The 20,043-nt window shown below is 43.9% G+C and overlaps 1 protein-coding gene across 5 annotated transcripts in view; it reads right to left on the reverse strand.

Annotated features, from left to right (window-relative positions):
* The window catches only part of MEIS1 (Meis homeobox 1), a 136,305-nt gene extending 117,150 nt beyond the window's left edge, over positions 1 to 19,155 (reverse strand). Inside the window, exons 1-6 of one of the 5 annotated variants that reach the window (XM_047746080.1) lie at positions 18,350 to 19,155; positions 16,264 to 16,490; positions 14,297 to 14,438; positions 13,719 to 13,769; positions 12,880 to 12,930; positions 11,252 to 11,398 (exon numbers count right to left, since the gene is read on the reverse strand). In XM_047746080.1, the coding sequence (XP_047602036.1) occupies positions 11,252 to 11,398; positions 12,880 to 12,930; positions 13,719 to 13,769; positions 14,297 to 14,438; positions 16,264 to 16,490; positions 18,350 to 18,361 (630 nt within the window). In that variant the 5' untranslated portion in view covers positions 18,362 to 19,155. The remainder of the gene's footprint in view (positions 1 to 11,251; positions 11,399 to 12,879; positions 12,931 to 13,718; positions 13,770 to 14,296; positions 14,439 to 16,263; positions 16,491 to 18,349) is intronic. The other 4 variants (XM_047746081.1, XM_047746082.1, XM_047746083.1 and 1 more) reach the window with 4 other exon arrangements.
* Between the last annotated feature and the right edge of the window lie 888 nt (positions 19,156 to 20,043).

Raw genomic sequence — 20,043 nt, forward strand, 5'->3', positions numbered from 1 at the left:
TCTATGATTATAAAATGGTCTATAAAATAGCACCTCATTAACAACCACCCTATCTCCCCTCCCCAAGTCAAACTCGTGCTGCTGAAGGTTAGGCAGAATACAAGGGGATAAAGCATCATTTAATATGCTGTTTATTTAAGGTTTCTGGTTTTAAACACTCTACATTCATTCATATTTAGTTGTCACAGTAACTCCATATGATGGGTTCCTTATCCCTGTGTTATAGATGATGACACTGAGGCTCATGGCCAGAGCAGTGCCTTATCCTCTCCCAGAAAAGCCTAGAGTCAAATACCAGTGCTCTGGCTCTAAATTACATATATCTTATTGAAACACTCCCAGCCTGAGAGGTTGTATAACTAAAAGTTACAATCAGTACACTTAATTGCTCTTTCTCAAGTGTTTCTGAAATCTCTTCTACCTCTAAACTCTCAAATCAGAAAATCCACAATTTTGACATTAGAAGAAGAAAAAAACAATTCAGCCAAGATCTACTCTTGGTTTTTTTTTTTTTCCTTATAGCATTATACTTTGAACAAAAGAATCATGGAAATTTACATATACCACTGATTTCCACTAACAATTAGCTAGAGGATATTCTCCAATTTCCCTGTGGTTTTTTTCAGAAGCACTTCCAGCTTTTTAAATTTTCAGCCAAATTGTATTTTCAAAGAATCTGTCATTCTTCAAGGATTTTTGAATCCTTGAGCGAGCTCTCTCTCTCCCTTTCCTTCATTATTTATCCTGGGTGAAATCATCAGAAAGGCCTTTCTCAAGGCATTCTGAAATTTCATTTACATTTCTGATTCTTAGAATGGCCAAGTTCTCTACATTTCAAGTCACTTAACTGAGAGACCAACGTAGGTGGCTGTGAACTCAAGAAGCAGGAGTCTGAGTTTTACTATTGGTTCACTTTTCAAGGGATTCCAGTTCATGGGAATGCCATTCTTCAGCCATATGCAAAGCTATTATTCTGGGGCTGTTCATACTATTTTAGCAGTTATCGAGTATGTGGAGTATTAGACGTATACTCCAAGTGAAGAAAAGCCCCATAATTGATTTCTTAATGTTTTATTCTCCTCTTCCTCTATTGGCACATTCTTTACATGCCCTCAATAAATACTAAACACTCAAATAACTCACTATTAGGGTGGCAAGCAAACCTTCAGAATGTCGAAACAGAAGAGTGAAGAACAATGCATCTAATTGAAATGCCAGGGTCATTTGGAAAATCAAATTGAGTTGCTGCAAATTCCAAATTTCAGAATAAAAATGTTTATACTCCCTCAAATGCAGATTGTTACTGGCTTTGAATAATTATCAGAATAGAAAATACTCGAACACCGACAATATACTTGATATGCATGGAACAAGCACAGTCTAGATGTCTCCATTATTCTGCACAAGGAAGTGCAGGACACAAGGAGTCTGATGTTTTTCTTGGTGATTTTGTTCTCAAATACAGCTAACAAAATCCCCAAATGTGGTGAAACAATAGGCCGAGCCACCAAATACACAACTAGCATTAAAATTTCACGGCCAATATTCTTCAGAAAATGGGAAACACAGTAAAGGACAAAGAAGCAAACTGAAAGAAAGGAAGGGGTTAATGTTCTGCTCCTCGATATCTTGGTTTTGTCCTCCAACATATGACTTCATCACCAAGACCACCTGGAAATGTAAAGTTCCTGATTCCCTTTGGCAGAAGCTAGAGCCAAGAAAACTATGACAATGAAAAAGAAAACGGAAAACTGCATTTGCATCTAGAATTATGACATACAAACACGTAATGAGGCTCTAAGGGACAATACTTATCTGCACACTGAGGGTAACCTTGTTATCTACTGAGGGTTATGCCACTTTGGGTACAGATACCACCCATATGTCTCAAAGATAAATTCCATATGCTCTGCACAGTTATAGCATATTTCCCATAAATAATGTATACAATAGACTGTAAATAAATAATACATTTATCTGAACTGTTCAAGAGTGAAGGGCAGGGTGGCTACTCAGGAGACTGAGTCTCATATGAATGAACAATTTCAAATGAAAGTAATGTTCAATGGGGAATTACTACAAAGTTCTTACAGTAAATATTCTGAAATGGGGGGTTTTAAAAGGATTTCAGATCCGGTGGGGACTTGCAAGTCAATGTTTCAGTGGAACCCAAAATACCCGATTTAATTTTACTGCTAAAGTTTCTATTCTGATTGCAGCAGCTTACCTATTTGCTGCAATTTTAATTCTCTCTCTACACTACTGCTTTTTAAGATCAATAAAATAACTGGACTTAAAATGTCATGTATGCATTTTTGTCTCATGAAACACGGTGGTTTTATTTTTTCATCCCTATGAATAATGTTTAATGTTGCAGTGAACAGAAAGGAAGGCTACCTTAAAAACAAAACAAAACAAAATCCTCCCAAAGTCCACCTGTACTAGTTAGTTTGCTAGGATTTTACATTGTAAAAATTGTTAGTCCTCACCCTCAAAGAATCTCCCTTTGAAGCCCCAGAGACACACAAACTATTTCCACTTCTTGTAAATGGTATAAGTAGGCCTTTAGAACGTCAGACATTGTACACCATTTAGTTGGAAATTAAGTTTTCAAATCGCTAAGGAATACTGTCTGAATAACAGAAAACACTATAGGTCACAGTTAATTATAGCTTGTCTATCAAATTAAGTTAATGTTTGAGAACACATCCAAATAGTTATGGAGACATTAGGAGGAGTTTTATTGTCAAAGAAATTCTGATTCATTCAGCTTCTAATATTTTTTTTTAAAAAGGGAGATAACCCTTTTGCAAGTTGGGATGGCATAAGAAAATTCTGGGTTTACATCAAATTGCTCCCTTCATTGTCCTTTTGATGACTGTGTCGATTTCATTACAAACTTCATTTTCCAGAGTTTCATAATAGTCATAAACACACTTCACTTTAAAGAGTTTCTAGGGGACACAGTGTGAATGCAAATGCAGAATAAAATGCAAATCGTGGAGGTCTGGAAACAAATATGGACTATCTGTTAAGAATACAGTCACTGAAAATAAACATTTAGGCCTTAAGAGGAAGAACACAAAAGGGCTGATATGACTCTTTATATCAAGTATTCAGAGCCCTAGGGAAGGCAAACAAGAACAACAGTTTTCAGTTTTGCTCCTAACTGTAAAGCACAGGCTGGGAGTATTTGATGACTTTGGTCTCTACTCATTCCTGCTCTAAAGTGAGTAACATTTTTCATCTTTGCAGGAAAATAAACCCACGTGTGGGTAATAGCCCACAAGGTGCTCAAATAGGGAAATGAGACCTAGTAAACTAGTTCAAGTTCAAATCTCAGGCTAGGAGGTTTACCAAACAGTGGAAAAGAAGTGATTAGAAAGAAAGAACCAGAGTGCTGCTTTGCTAAATAGGAACCACCAGCCCAGATATTTACAACTAATAATAAACAAGCTACCATGTGGTGCTATAAAGTATGAGGGAAAAATCTAGAGAAATGGGAATTCATCAACAACAATTAATTCCAAGTTATGTGTTGTCCTGGAATCATTCTAATATCGCTCAAAATGTTAATTCCCCACCAACCACGATCTTCTATATGAGTCAAAATAACGTATGTTTAAATCCAGGGTAAACCTTAAGACTTTGTATTGTTTCAAAATGAAAAAAAGTAGCAAGACTAAGAATGTTGCTTAAACTTGGTAAACTTGTAAAAAGTTATGGTGATTTTAAGAGTATTACTTAGTAAACATTAATAGTGGCAGCAATTCCTTTCTGAGGAAAACTATGATTTCATTTAAGTTTTTTAAAGAACCATAACATTTCACACTCAAGGTTCTTTACCTCATGATTATAAATCCTATTAACTGTAAATAGAGTCATGAAAAGTACCAATGGAAGAATCAATTATAGAAATGTGTTTTGGAGGATTATAAGTAATATAGAATTTATTTTCACAATTTATTTATCCTCCATTAGTTTATGGCATACACAGTGGTGCATATGCCATAGAAAAGTGATAGCAGGATTATTACATATCTTGAAGACAGTTAATGACTTAGTTCAGGCTATAATTTGTATTTAACTGTATTTACTCATGATGCCAATGAACAACAGGTACATAATTCAATAAATGCAGAATTAAGCTTTTTTCCATCAGAGAAAACTTTTAATGGTATGTTTTGGTCAATTTTAGGAATTCTTAACCAAGAAGCCCAGAAATATAAAACAATTTCAAAAGATTTGCACTCTTGTATTTTCCTTTAACAAAAATATATTTCCTAGATTAAGAAATGCTATTTGGAGAAAAAAAAAAAAGTGTTCAGAAAGAGTCTAGCAAAGTGTTGCCAATTGCTTTAATTCTGCACACATGAATGCATTAAATTGATTGAAATTGGATTCTAGTGACAAATTTTTAAATGACTATATTCTTGCTTATTTCCAGTGGTATCCTCTGTGCCATTTATTAAAATGTCAAATTTACAAGTGTGGGAAATCCAGCAATTTGCCCAATGAAGGTATACTTCCTGGAGAGGCTGTTTTAAGATTCCAAAAACCTCTTGCAAATTCCTATACCCCCGAAATCATGGCACTTTTAATTAAGGATACAGTGAGAACGTCCTTTTTTTTTTTTTACACTACATACATACACTCATCTGCTCGAATTTTTCAAAATTGATTTTATGCATGTAAGGTTTATTCACAAATATTAAGGATAGCAAAATTGCCAAACTTTTACTAGATCCCCAAAAGGCGAATTTTTGAATTATTATTAATTATTATTTATTAATTATTTTTAAAATTCAAATTGGAAGAGTGTTTTGTGTTTTAGACTCTAACTTTTAAAACAGGTCTTATATGGCGATGGGTCCTCCTGAGTAAGAACACTAAGCTGTACATGATTTACACCAGGGCTGTTTTACTTGTGATTCTGCAAACCTTTAAGCCTGACATCTGTATAACTACCAGATACAGAGTCACATGTATTTTATTTTTATTTCTTTATCTATAAAAGAGTACTTTCCCATAGTTTTGATGAAATTCTTAAATATTAAATTAAATTCTTGCAGTCAGGAGAAATGACAAAAAAATTTGTTTCAATTATAACGTAAATTCAAGTAATACTTTGATACACATATGACAGATCTCATAATCCAAAAAAGGCCATGTAAATCGCTACTAGTGCAAACGTTTAAGACTGTGTAACAAAAATGAATGAGAACGGTATCAGTTTACTATCCTTCAATTATTTCCCTGACAGTGGAGTCAAATAATGTTGAATTATAGACCTTCTTACAGGAAGTCTTATTTTGTGTTCATTTTTTGATCACTTCCCTGCTAGTCTCTATATGAATTTGGCAGTATGCCGACTTTCCTTTAAAAGTTTCTGTATACATACTTGGGTTGTTTGATGATTAAATGATCATTTATTAAAACTTAAGCATTTCACATTTGTTTGGCATATTTATGTTTCATAAGAAAATATTGTTATTGCAATGGAAAGCATAACATCACCAATACAAAAAGACTTCATTTGAATTCATGTTGACAATATTTACGACAAGTGTCTTAATATAACTTATGAATTCTTTACAGTTTCTCCCAGTCTACCTACGAGGGAAGGTATGCTAGTTTTACTACAGTAAGCCTCGTGTCAATGTTTTAGCCTATCTGCTTGACCTTAATAAGCCTGTTTCTACTATGGGGCCACAGTCTTTGTCTTTAAGAGTATGGAGTTTTTTTTCCGCATAATTTTCCTTCCCTCGCCCCACAACATCTGTGTTTTAAATCTTTTGGACGATGCCAAACATTTTGACATTTAAACATACAAGGGCTTGAAAATATAATGATTTAAAATTTGTTTATTTTCAAAGTTGGGCAATTATAGCATGATATCTGTTACTTTTCTGAAAGCAGTGCCCATATGTTACTCCTTTTTTTTCTTCCTTCTACTCATCTTCCTCTACTATGTAAGCTTCTCCACGTTTTCTAATAAAAGTCTCTAAGTTAGGACCAATAGCAACAGTGCACAAAACCACTCTATATATTTCCAAATCATGAGCAATGGAGTCATTCTGGTAGGAGAGGGATTGCTATTTGAGTGACCTATTGCTGCAGAGCTAGTTAAATCACTGAACAATAGTTACTGTTATGGCTTTGCTTTGTACAAAGTAGTATTAGTATCATTGCTTTCCATTAACCATGGAACTTGCACTGGGGACTTCCACTTGAGAGAGAGAGAGACAGAGAGATGCACTATGAAAAGGAAATAACTTTTGTAGTATTAGCGTTTAGACTTACAGACATTTAACAGTGTAACTGATCTCAACCCACCTGCATATACTCTTCACTTTCTTTTCCTAAAATGTTTTTTAAGTGCCCCTATTAGGAATCAATACATACCTACTCTGAAATTCACACAGATACACTCTAAAAGCCAATCAGATTAAGAGTACACTTATCTTGATGAGCACGGACTAATATATGAAACTTCTGAGTCACTATACTCTATACCTGAAGCTGATATAATGCTGTATATTAACTATACAGGAATAAAAATTTTTAAAAGCCAATCAGAAAGCAACAATAAAAACACACCTGGTAAACAACTAAGTTTTAATTCAAAGGATACTAAGCCATAAAGGGCCTAGAATAAACATCCCAATTAGCCAATGTAGTGACAAGCAGTCAACACCTTATTATTTAATCATTAAAGAGGATCTTGCCACAATTTCCCTTTACATATTTAAAAAAAAAAGTGGAGGGGGGTAATTAAGAGTACAATACAAGACCCACAACAACAATCAAAGAGTAAAGTTAGATGAATCTAAGACCCCCATGGATGCAAGGCCTAGGGACTGAGAGTATCCAAGACAAAGGCATTAATTGGGACCCTCTGAAGTATTTACAATTTAAATAAGGTGTGTCCATGTGAAAGCATTTAGAAACAATCTACCTGGCAAAGGGACCATTTCCCCGTCTCTTGCTGTTTTTGGCCAGTTTTTTTATTGGATGAAAACAAATTGCCTGCATTTCTAGTATTAGTAAATATCCAGTGGCCTCATCTATTTTTTTTTTCTAAAGCAGCAGATCCAATTCATCAAGGACATAAGGCTCTCCTTTGCCCTCTCGTCCCCATTTCTTACCAAAACACCTCTCCAAAAGAGAAAGGTTAAATCTCCCTTGGATTCATCCCTACCCCACTTTGCAGGGAGGGGGGCGTTTTCAGTCAAGTCCAAGTTCAGTTTTAAGAATTTTTTTAACTCAAAGGATGCTTTAGAAACAACACCTCACATTTTTAAAATAAAGCAACCGCCACCAAGGTTTTCCTAGCCCACTTGGGAACCAAAGCTCACTGGCCCAAGGCTGCCCTGGATCCCCCAGGCCCCAGGCCTGGCACTCTCCAGCCTGGACCACACAGCCCCGGAGGCCGATCCTCCTCCCCGGGGAGTTTTAGCAGCACTTGGCATTTAACCTGCCTGGCGTATGTGGCTTTCTGGTTCCATCTCCTTGAGCCACATTACTTCTCCCCAGATGTCAGGCACAAATCTGGATTAACATGCAACAGGGCGCCCTGTGCAGCCCGCCAGCCCTCACCCAAGAGCTGTTAAATGCAGATTCAGCTGAGGACCCCCCGGAGAGCTGCTGTTGAATAAAAATTGTAATCCAAAGGGACCATTTCTTTGCCTCCCGCTGCTTGTGGGAAACCCGGGCTGGCACCCGAGCACAGGCCCCGCTAGTCCGCGCTCGCTACGGGAGGCGGCCTTAGGGGCCCGGAGACTCTTCACTGCTCTCCCTCCACTCTCTGGACTGGTTCTTGGAGTGGAAAATGCTTAGATTGAAGGAATGGCGAGCAACCGACCGCCCTGGGAAGGAAGACTTCATTCGACGGCTCCTTCTGGGAGCGAGACTTAAAGTCTAACGTCTGGGAGGCCAGGCTCTTCCCCGCCTAACTCGTCCTGACGGCCCCAGGTCCACTTGGAACCACCCCCCCCCCCCCCCCCCAAAAAACAGGCGTCCTGCCGCCCGACGGGCCAGCTTTCTTCTCCCCTGACAACCAGGCTCAACCCTCGACTCCACGCCTCGCACCATCGTTTCCCCCTTCTCCCGCTCCCGGGGCGCAGTCCGGCACTAGCCGGGAGCCGAGGCCCAGAAGCCCCCAGCGCACCTCGCCTGTCCCCGGTCCCCGGACGTCGGGAGTGCCCGTGCCGAGCTGGGAGCGAGGCCGTCGGGAGAGGGCGCCCGGGAGGCCTGCTCCCTCCGGAGGTGACTCTCAGGCCTGGCTCCTCAAGGTCTGGGAGTGGAAGTGGGCGGGAAGGGGTTGGGGGAGAACATAGATGTAGGGGGTAAACGGGATCACGGCTTATACTGGCGTCTTAATCTGATAAAAATTAAAAAACAAAAACAAAAACAAAAACTACGAGGCCAAATGGATATCCGCCGATTTAGCCCTCCGGGAAACCGGTTGGTATCAAAGTCGTCGATCCCAGCTAGGTCCCTGTGCAGTGGCAGCCTTGGCGCCCTCCGAAGATAAAAGTAAAATAAAATAAACCGTGCCGCCAGCAGGCCCTAGAGACAGAGGGGTTAATGAGCTAACGAGGACCAGTGCTCGCACCACACCTGAAGCATCCAGTCCCGAAGCGCACCCTCTGCCGGGGCTCAAACTGGCTGGGCCACATTCGCAGACAGGTGGCGAGGCCGTCCTTTTTGGGCCCAGCCCCCAGGGCGCCGCACCAAGGGTCCAGCGCTCCCAGGGACCTGCAAACAGGCTTCAGTCGGAAGAACTGGCGCCCAGCGGGCGGCCCTAGTGCCTGGTCTCTGTCTCCCCACCTCCCAGAGCAGGGGACTCCTCTCCCAGGCCGAGGCTAGGTCCCGCGTGTGCCCCGCTCTGCGCTCCCAGCTCCCAGCTCCCAGCTCCCAGGAGAGCCCAGGCACACTCGCTCCTGGCTCCCGGGAAGCGGACAATTAGGAAAAACAAAACTTGGGTTTACCGTCCTCCGCGACCAAGACCTAGGCGAGCTGGAGGGGTCACGCGAGTACGCCCACGCGCATTGGCCAACAGCGCCACGAGCCCAGTAAAAGCTGCGAAGCCCACCAGTAAGCGGAGGGAGCTGGATTCACACTTCTCATTTTTTTAGGTGAGGGAGAATAAAATGCGAATTTTGATCCACTACAATTGCTTACCAATCTGTATATCTCAAATTAAGCTAATTGTGTAACAAAAGTTTGCCGAAGGAGTAGGGGGAAAACAATGATGTTGTACCATTTTTGTGTCCCCCCCTCCCCAATAAAACCCATAGCTTTGGTCCTTTATCTTTGACTTTAATAAAATAATGATTCGTTGAGAAAATGGGGTATAAATCTTCATTTTGGAGGCAATTAAAGTGTTGATTTCATTCATGCCCCTAAGCGATTCTTGTAATTTGCTCAAATAGCTTTATGTACCCAGCACTCCGGAGCTCTTAGAATCCCATTTTCTAGTTAGGCTTGTTGGATTACAATTTTTATTCAACAGCAGCTACCCGAGGGTTCCTCAGCGGAATCTGCATTTAGCAGCTCCAGGGCGAGGGCTGGCGGGCTGAACCAGACGGGAGGCCGGCAGCCTGCAGGGCCGGAGCGGGGGGCCGGGAGCCGCCTGCAGTTTTCCCACCTCGGCGGGGCCGCGCGGGGAATGCTCAGACTGCCTGTTCTGTGCACTCGTCTACACTGCCGAAAGTTTGCAACTTGCCAAATCACAGTAAAGAACCGGCGCTGGTGTTTTTAAAGCTCACCTCTGCCTACCCTCCACTGCTCTTGGGGAAAGGAGGAATTCGGCCTCTGTCGCGGCATTACCAAGAGAAATCCAAGCTGGGAATTTATGTTAAGAGGGTGATCATGTTGAGAGAAGAAAACTTTTAAGATGACACCAAGACCCAGGAGTCAGGCACTCCTGCAAGGACTCTACAAGACAGCGACTAGCCAACAGCGATCGTGGCAGAGCTTGCAAAGGAAAACTGTGTGACTGGCTATCCTTTGGCTTAACAAAGGCAGGCTGATCTCTCCCCCACAAGACAGAACTCACGTGCCAAGTCAGAAAGAGAAACAACTCTAGGCCTTCACTTCTGTATGGAGAGGCCAGAGGAGACCCGCAACCCCAATCTCTATTCGCGTTTCAGCAATTCGCTGCAGAGAGCTGTCCTGAGCCCGGTTCATCTCACCCGATCCTCAGGTTTTCACTTTCATTGCATTTTTGCAACTTCTTTGGGCCAATCCAGAGACGCAGCGACAGGAGAAAGCGAGAGAGAGAAAGAGAGAGAGAGAGAGACTGCGAGCAAACAGTGGTGTTAGGGTGAGAGAGGGAGAGAAATCCCCCAGCAACTCCAAATAAAAGTCGTTCCCACTTAGCAACGCGGCGGAAGAAGGGCCTGAAGGGAGCCCCGGAGAGGAGGGGGCAAACAAGCAAAGGCCCACAGCTGAGAGGGCGGGTGGCGCGAGGTTCCCCCCCCCCACCACATCAGGAGTCGCAGGGTGTCTCTGACGCTGACACTTCCAAAAGCTGCCAACCCAGAGGGCCCGGTGCGCGTACCAGCTGGAGGATGAGTGGAAAGGAGGAGGAGAAACATCCATATTTATCTGTTTTTATAACCTCGGCCTGGTCTTATTTTTTCTATTAAGTACAATAAAATGGGCGAGCTTGCAGCGAGCACCGCACAAAGCAATGTTCAGTGAGGTCTAGAAGCGCTCGGCCGAGGAAAACTGACAAGACAGGCTAATGAACCGTATAGACAGGGAGAAAATAGCCAGCATTTGCTAGATTTCAAACCCTCGCTGTCTCTCTTAGACCACCTATCTTGGGTTTATTCCTAATAAAATAAGAAATAAGCAGACCCTACACTTTTCTTTTCTTCGAAATAGAAGGGGGAAAAAAATGCTCCAGAACAAAGCCCTACAATCAGAGGCGGTCACTGGCAGTTAACACTCCCATTATTATAGAGGGTAAATAAAATAAAGACAAAAATTAAAAGCGACAAGAAACAGGTCAAGTTTGCAGGCAAAGCTTTTACAAGCTCATCTCTCCAGGTCGAATCCCAGAGCCAGCCTTAATGAAGCAATAATAGCCACATTATTCAAAAATTTTCATTTCGATGGAAATGTATCTAAAAGGGACTTAATCATATGCAAATAATAAAAAGAGGTGGTAGTGACCCAGCAAGCAATATGCATACAGATTTTTTTTTTTCTAGGGATGTTGAAATTGAAAAGCGCATACCTGGTCGGTTAGATTTGCTGATCTTGTTATATCTTCACTGTCTGATTTTGATCCTCCTTCTCTATCGTCTATCACCAAATCGATAGGCATTTTCCCTTTCAAACAGCTAATATACCGGTGGCAGAAATTGTCACATAATTCGTGTACCTACATTATGACAGAAATAAAAAAATGGAAATATAATCAGGAGTGCATAAATGACATTGACAAGTGCAAACCACCCCCCTTGTGAGATCCAAACTTCCAAATAGGGAAACACAGAGCAATTGTCCTCCAGAGACCCCCAGACGCATCCAGAATTAGGAATAACTTTCTTTTCTTGCAAAATAGAGATATCCCAGAAAATTGACAGTGACAAGATGATTCACAGGCTACAACATATTCAACACCCGTGTTAAATTCATCTGCTCCCAGGGCTGTGGCCATTAGAGAGGTGACCTGCGTGGGTGACATTTAAGGTAAACTATTTAATTTCATCCACTTACTTTATCATAAGTCCTTTTCCAATGAGTCTAAGGGAAAATGTGAATATATGTATATATATATAGATATCTCTCTCTCTATATATATATATATATATGTATATATACACACACCTCCAAAGGACCAGAACTGTGGTGGCATAGGACATATGTCTGACAGCCCAAGTCCTTATAACATTTGTGATTAGGGATTCTTCCCATAAGAAGCATATTTTAGGATACCTTCAAAAATTAGAAGAAAATCAAATTGCCAGTACTCATGATATGAAAAACACCTACAGCCACAAAAAAAAGTATCAAATTGATTTTTTTAAAAAAGGGAAAAGAAAGCTTCAAAATATTTAGGTTTAAGTGGAGTGGTCTCTTACAGGCCTCAGGCATCACTGACATGCACAAACTCACAAGAAACCCCAGTGTGCTTGCAATTTAATGTTAGTTTGAATTACAATGCATTAAGTTTTTATTGCTGAGATTTATAGAACAGCTAGCAAAATCATTTTATCCCACACCCTTTCTTGAGTGTGAAGGTGGGGTGTGTGCAGGATTCACAGATTCAAGAAATTGACACAACTATCAACTCTGCTTTGTCTCTGCACAAGGTTTAATGTGCCTCCCCCACCACCTCCTCCAGACTCCCTGCCCACTCCTCCTTCTCCTCCTCCCTCCGCCTCTCCTCTGTGTCTGACCTGCCGCTGCTCTCAGACTGTCTTCCAGAAACTCACCAAAACTAAACAAAACTCCCTCACCCACCCACCCAGAGGTAGCAAAGAAAAAGAGGGAAGAGGAAGAGAAGAGATCACAAAAGTATATAACCTGTAAAGCAAACTCACAACAGCATTCTAAACATCAAGAGAGATGCATAGAATTGCAACTATTTATACAAAGCCAGCAAAGTATTAAGAATGAATACAAGGCTAGGGCATTTGAGATGCCGGGTTTGGTGGCTGAAATTGTAATTAAACTGCAAAGAGAAATGGACGCTAAGATTGGCCTTGACACTAATTACCAGAAAGAAAGACATTTATGCAAATGTCTCAGAAGCCTGAACTTCAGCCATTCAGAACCCTCCCCCCACCCCACCCCGCCCCACCCCCTCAAGTTTGGGGGTGAGGAGAAAGCAAAAGGAAAAGAGGCTAGAGAAATTACCTTCTCTAATTCCAACAGATGAAACCTTAATACTTGTATGGCTTGAATCATCTGCAAAGATACAAAAAGAATGAGCACCCTATTCCTAGTTTGCAGAAAATTGGCTGTCACAGCTCTACCATCTCCAGCCTATCCCCCCCCCCCAAGTAAATAGAGTTATTTTGATTTATGGCAATAACACTAAAACTTAATAGCAGCGACTGGGTACCATCTAGAGGTTTATATTTCTTAAGGAGAAAAAAATAGCTAAAACAACAACAAAGCATCTAAGTGGGGATCATAAACACTCTCCTCTCCCATGGCTCTTCCCCTTCTCAGCCCCACTGCCCCCACCCCACCTGAAAGGGCCACATCCCTGGACTAGATGTTTCCTTGTAAGGAATGCACCGAAAATATTCCAAATAGTCCCCAACGTGTGGCTTTTCACACTGCAAACTTTCTGCCGCTTTCCGCACACCTTTCAGGCATACTGGTGCTTTGGGGGCTCTTGCCCCGTTGCTGCCCTCGTGACGCGACTTTGAGGGCTGGGAAGTCCGCAAAGTTTAAGCACACACGCTGACAGGCCCGGAGATAAATCCCCGCGCTGATTAGAGCTGCGCTGCCCGGCTGTCATAAAAAACAAAAGCTCGCGTTTCCCCGCGCCGGCTTGCCCGGCCCCTCTCGAGATGAATTTATTTCCCCGGGATCTTGTCCCGGACCACTTGTCCGTGGACGGAAGCGTCTGCAGCCGCCTGGCAGCTACGGGAAGACCCGTCTCGAAACCTTGGGGCGCTTCAAGCAAGGCTGGGGACTTGGGGGGGAGGGGTGTTGGGGGAGGGGAGGAAGGGGTCCACTCTTACCAAGTTATCCAGTTCTGGATTAGAAGAAAATAGAGGTTTTTCTGCGCGAATCTAAATACAAGTGAGAAGGAGGGGGTGGGGGAGGGAAGAAAGAACATTTGAAATCTGGTCACCTTCCTAGTCTCTTGCCTCATTACACTGTCGGGGGCAAAGATGTAACCTCCGGGAAGGACTGGGTGACACCGAGTTCGTCCCGCGCAGAAACCCTTCAGTGTGAATCAAATAAGCCAAAAACAAGCCCAGAGCTCAGGGTTACTTGGTTACTTCTAGCAGCAACTCTGCTTCTAGAGGACGCTGCCCGCTCTCCAAGACCAAGGCAGCTACAGCGCGTTGTGATTTTATTTTATAGAGTGAGCTTTCTGCGTCAGGTCACGAAGCGGGAGCTGGGCAGACTGTGGGTGATTTTAAGTCGTCCGCAGACACTCATATAGGAGGATAATCTCAGGGTAGAAGTCTCAGGCATGGCTTAGGGCGGACTATTTGCTGGTTACTTTTGAAAATGTGCTGGGTGGGGGAGGGAGTTTCTTTCTTTCTTTTTTTCTTTTTTCTTTACTTTTTAAACATATATTTTTGCTGACCTGTTTGGCGAACACGGCTATATCTTCATTGAATGACTCTGACGAGCAGACGTCCCCTCCCGCCACCCCCGGCTCGCGGGGGGTACAAGTAGCTAATTCACATTTCTCAAAAATCAGTGCTAAGAGAGGGAAGAGGGGGTGTCTGCAAGAAAATACAACAGTCACAAACAACACAATGGTTAGTCCCGAGTCAGTGAAAAAAGGCCCCCAAGAAAAACAGCCAGAGGAGCTCGAGCCGGGGATCCCCTCTCTGATTTTGTCATCTACTCCCCCCCCACCAGGTGACTGCTCACCTCCCCTTCCTCCTAGGGCTCCGAAGTCGGAGGCCCTTATCCAAAGACAGTATCTGAGGATCGGTTCAGCATATCTGGCCGGAGAAATTGGTACCATTTGCTAAGAATAAAACCCAAGCGGTTCCAGCAGCCATTTTGAATTAAGTTTCCCACCCCGACTAGCCCTCGTCCCTCCGCGGCACATCTAGGACCTGGTGGAGAAGAAAGGCGGTGGGCGCGGCGGTTGGGAAGGCTTGTTCAAGTGTGTTCCCCCAAGGCAGCCTCGCGAAGCCCAAGGCTCGGGGGATCTTGGTGGCAGGCGCTCAGCTAACTTGGGGAAAGGACCTCTATGGCTGCAGGACCGACTGACAGAGGGCTGAACCTACCGATCTCGACCCCCACGGCCCTCGGAGAGCAGCAAGGCCCCTCCTCAGCTCCCTGAGCACTTCCCTCCCTTAGCCAATGGCCCCCACTGCCCCCCAAAGAAAGTTCCTTCAAATGCTCCTGCGGTAAAGCCTTTCATTTTTGTCTGGGCGGAATGGCTAAGCAGCTAGTATGGTGAGGGGCCTAGATGTCGCTTATCTCAACCCATTAAAAAAATGCTTCTACTAATGCTCAAGGAGGTGTCTCAAATCTTTTATTGGCTCTCACAGCCCAGCCGGGAATTTAACAGTTTGGGGTCCTTTTCAAAGCTTCCCCAAATGTTCTGTCCCGGCGCCTAAACCATTTGCAGTTAACGCTAAGGAGAGAACGCTGGGATTTCAACAAGCCCATTGCATAAGGGACCAGAAGATAAAGCAGAAAGGGTTTTCAGCTGGGGAGGGTCAGTGTTGCCTGATTTTTTCTTTTCCAAAAGAAGAAATAAATAGAAATAAAAGTTGCTGCAAAGTAAAACGAGGTCCCCAAATTCATGAGCACACAGTAGGCACAAGCGACTTTCAAAGGATTTTACCAGCCCTGGGTCCAATCGACTGGCCTGAGAGAACACGGTGTAAACCACAGTCTGAAAACAACACTGGCCTGAGAGCACCCCCACACCTACTTCCAAATGCTGCAGGTTTCGCCTTTGAACACAAAGTGCTAAAACAGCTAGAAGTTTCTTAATGTCTAGAACAATTCAGAGCGAGCTCTCTCCTTGCCTACGGTGGTCAAACTCCCTAAATGCAAAGCATGTTCCCCCTTGCCTGACCTGCAACTGTCCTCCCTTGATTTTATTGTGCGGCGGCCCAGCCAGCATATGGTTGCTGAGTAAACTTAGCAAGTCAGAACAATCAGTGGCTTAAAAGATTTTCCCTTAAACTAAAAGTTTCGTTCCAACACAAAGGCGCCTACATTTAGAAATCCCCAAGGATCTCACAGCGAAGTCAAGCAAGAGAGGACTCCAACCCGCTGAGCTACCGAGCCAGGGTCTGAGAGGAGACGAGGGACCTTTGGCAACTTCTCCTGCAGGGCGACCCCCCTCGCTGGCACAGCCTTGGCAGAGCCGGGTGCTGGGCAAGCACTGACCATGTGAGGAGATGGGGGGCGTCCGCGATGGCAGGCCGTGCCCCCCCCAACAAATTCTCCATGCAATGCAAATGAAAAGTTACCAAATAGTGTACCTCCAATCCATAGAGCTTTCCTTTTACCGAGGGCACAGGGAAATAGAGGAAACGTCACGTCTCTACTACTTAACCTGCTGCCCATTGTACCTACCCATAAATGGCATCTTTATCTCTCTTTAAAGCGTCATTGACGGAGGAACCCATGCTGGGGGCCATGGCGTTGGTGTGAGCTGTGTGCGGGTATTGATGCGAGTGCAGAGGAGGCCCGTGGTTCAGGTGGTGGACCGGCTGCATGGACCTGGCCGCATGCGGGTCCCCATACATCGTGGAGGGGATGCCTACTCCATCCATGCCCCCATAATGGGGTAGATCGTCGTACTGCATGACAAACAGGAGAAAACAAGGTTCAGAAGGCCAGGCGGGCAAATGGGGAGACAGCAGGGCACGGAGCTTATATAATGTCAGTCCAGCTCGATCCTTCAACCCGGAATTCAGTGGCCTTGCATCTCTAAAGTTGAGATTTCTTATTTTAAAAATGATTTCTACAGTAAAAATTCTAGGATTCTCTCTGAGACTCGGCTGGGATGAACGGTCTTGCCCTAACTTGTGTCCCTATCAACTAGTTCAGAAATTCAGGATCCTTTGGCAAGGAAGGAAGGAAGAAAGAAGGAAAGAAAGGGAGGCATTCTCCCGGAGGGCGGAAGGTAAAACGTGCACGTCTCTAGAGGAGGAAATTCAAAATCACAATAATAAAACGTGCCAGGACAGTGCAGCAAGCCTGCCTAGTTTCACAGCCCCTTCCCATCAGGGGGAATTAAAAAAAAAAAAAAAAAAGTTACGATGGGAACAGCTAAGCTAAGCACATGAATTCAGACAGGCTTCTCATTTTATTTCTCTGCCAGCGTGGGGTTAGGCAGTCCTGCAAGACACTGCATTTCCTTTGCTTTCCAAGACAAACTCTGTTAAATTATACAAAACCAACTGGCCTCTTTATAAGTGAAAGAGAAACGTAGCTTTTCATGTTCATTAGAGCTGAATTTAGAATGGGCAATTTCCCCTCGAAGTTAAAGAAAACCTATAGTTCGAACAGCTAAATGTTGTATTTTCTCTACTCTTATGAACTTTCCCCCCAGACTAGAAGTTAGTGAGACAAATGTAACTCATCAGGTGTAAAGTAAATTCAAAAGCAAATGCATACACAACCCCCATATTCTCTCTTCAGAAAAACTACTTTCATATTGATTGTCATTATTCTTGTGTGCAAAATTTAGCTATTTAGGATTTTCTCCTTGCTTCATTCCCGGCAAGTTCTTTTCCCAAGATTTGGAGGCGCCGAGAGTCAAATGATTTTCAAAGAAAAGAGGAATTGCCACTTTCATCTCCTTAAAGCCAGAGGTGTGAAAATAGTTTGGAAGAACGCTGACATTTGCCTGAACCAAAGCAGTAAAGAAAAATGTGTCAGCCTAGTAACTTTCTTTTGCAAACAGGGCTTTGAGGGCCAGGACAGAAATTATGCAAGGAAGGCTTTTTGTAGACTCCCCTTTCTTTTAAGAAACTACCTCAGTTGGGTTGTCATTGTCTCACTTTACTCTCATTACATTTCCATTCAAATAGGAATATTGGGGAAATTAGTATTGCATTTTTAAAGTGAGTAGCTGTGTGCTTAGTATCCAATTAGTGGAGGGCTTTTCTAACAAAAACTTTCGAAGTATTACCTTTTATAAAAATCCATGCACATTAAAATCACTTTTAAAAGATGAATGTTTTCCGACCCCCAAAGCCATTGTACTATGACAAAGTCATTTGCTTAAAAAAAGCTAAATACTTCTAATGATATTAAAAGATGAGCACAATCAATAACGCATCAGAAGTTTCTAGCTGCTTCATTTCCTTTAAAAATAGCTTTAAACTTCTGCTCCCTGAACACTCACATTATAGCATTAGATATCTAGTGCTTTTTGTTTTTGTTTTTTAAACAGATGATTGCCCAAGCTTGTATTTTTATTTATATAGCTGCTGGTTAGGAATCTATAGAAAACTTGATTACTTGAATTAATTACATGTAACATACGTAAGTCTACAAATGCACTGAATAAATTCTCTCCCTTTAGGCCACGGCTTTAGGAGCCTCATTCAAAAAGACAGAGAAAAAAAAAGGAAACTTTTTAGCAGTGTCTTTCAGCCACGTTTCAATTTAATCTCACATTTGAGTTTCACAATTGTTTTTTAATACGTACCCTTTGCGCCATCGGCCTCCCTGGCTCCCTTCCTACTTCAACTTCTAATATATCCTCTTTAAGGCCAGTGTGAAAAGAAACAAATAAGCAAACTCCCCCGGAAAAAAAATTTTTTTAAAGCACGACGAAAAATCCCTTAACGTCTCCAGCAACGTGAGCTACTGGTCCCAGATCTTCGGTCTACGGGACCTGAAGCAAAGCGCCCGAGTCACTGAGCATAAAAGCGCTCCGTTTCCAAGACAGCAGCGGGGGCAAAAAAAAGCAGATCTTCTCTCCCCCAAAAAAAATCAGTTAAAAAAAAAAAAAGGAGCGCCCCTCAGACCCAACTACCAAATCTCATGGCTTTCTGCCACTCCGGCTGTCAATCACAGGCGAGGTTGTCAACGTGGTGAATGAATGATCATCCGCTCTGTCTTCTTCTGGTCAGAACACCTCAAATGTTAATATTCAAATGCACAAAGCCCTAGCGCTCGCTTCCCTTGAACCAGTCCTAATTCCTAATCAGTTTCTCTCTTCTCTCGCTCGCTCTTTCTCTTTCTCTCTCTCTCTCTCTCCCTCTTTGCAACTGCTGCACTGGAGGGAGATTAGAGGAGGAGGGTTAAAAAAAAATGTCTGTCTGAGTTTGTCTTAAAGGAGCCACGATCGATGCTGCCCGCTTGCAGTCCCCGTGCGTGTGTAAAGTGTGTGTTGCACAGGCGGAGAGGTGGATTCCGACCAGAATGCTAGAACCCGGAAGTAGTGGTGGCCATAACAGGTCGCGTCTTACACAATGCATTGGGCTGCAGCAAGTAGGCTCCTCGGCAGGGGTGGGTGCGCGAAGCGAGCTCTGGCCGCACTGGAGAGGCAGAGAGGCGCTCCATTAAATCGCACGCCCAGGCACAAACACCCACACACCCAGGGCACACGCGCACAAACGCGGGCAGGAACCCCCGGCTGCAGGCTTTATTTTCCGTATTCTTCCCCCCCCCCACCCCTTCCAGACTCTCTCCCCAAAGCCGACTCTCTTGAAATAAATTGGGAATAAACGCGGGGCAGGCAGCAGCGGGAGTTATTTTGCACAGGGCTCTGCGCATAGACTTCATGACTTTCCTCGAAATTATTGGGGTCTGCCAGTATTTTTCGGGGCCAAGGGGACTAATGCGGAAAGTATTGGATTCTCACAACTGACCACCCCAAGTAGGAAAGTCAAACGGGGAGAGAAGATGAGCAGGAGCAAGGCTGGGAAAGGCTCTGCTCAGGAGTCCCGAGAACGTGGGGGTGGTGAAGGCTGGGGCTTTCTGCAGATCCAGCTTAGAGTTGCTGTCAGAGGTGGACACCCGGCCCAAGGAAAGGAAATGCTGCATTTTCTCACTTTGGGGTCTGGACCTCCCCCACCTCCTAGTCCCGGAGGCCCCCAGCCCCAGCCCCGGCGTCCTGCGCGAAGTGGGAGAGGAAGGGAGGGAACAATGAGCTGAGAGCGGGGAATGTGCCCCCAGCGCCTGTTTACAAACACGAAGCTATTTATGATCGCAGGAAAGCGAAACCCGACGCGGGCTCTGAGCAGCGGGTGGAGCCCGGGCCGGAGAGACTCAGGGCAGCAGGCTCTTTCTCTGACCCGCTCTGAGCGAGGAAGCCGTGCGCCCAGGGCGCGGCGCGGCAGGGTCGGCGCGCTGGGTTCGGGCTACGGCCGCGCCGCCTTTGTCTTCCAAGCGCCT

This window comes from Lutra lutra, chromosome 9 (assembly GCF_902655055.1).
Source record: "Lutra lutra chromosome 9, mLutLut1.2, whole genome shotgun sequence".
Lineage (NCBI taxonomy): Eukaryota > Metazoa > Chordata > Mammalia > Carnivora > Mustelidae > Lutra > Lutra lutra.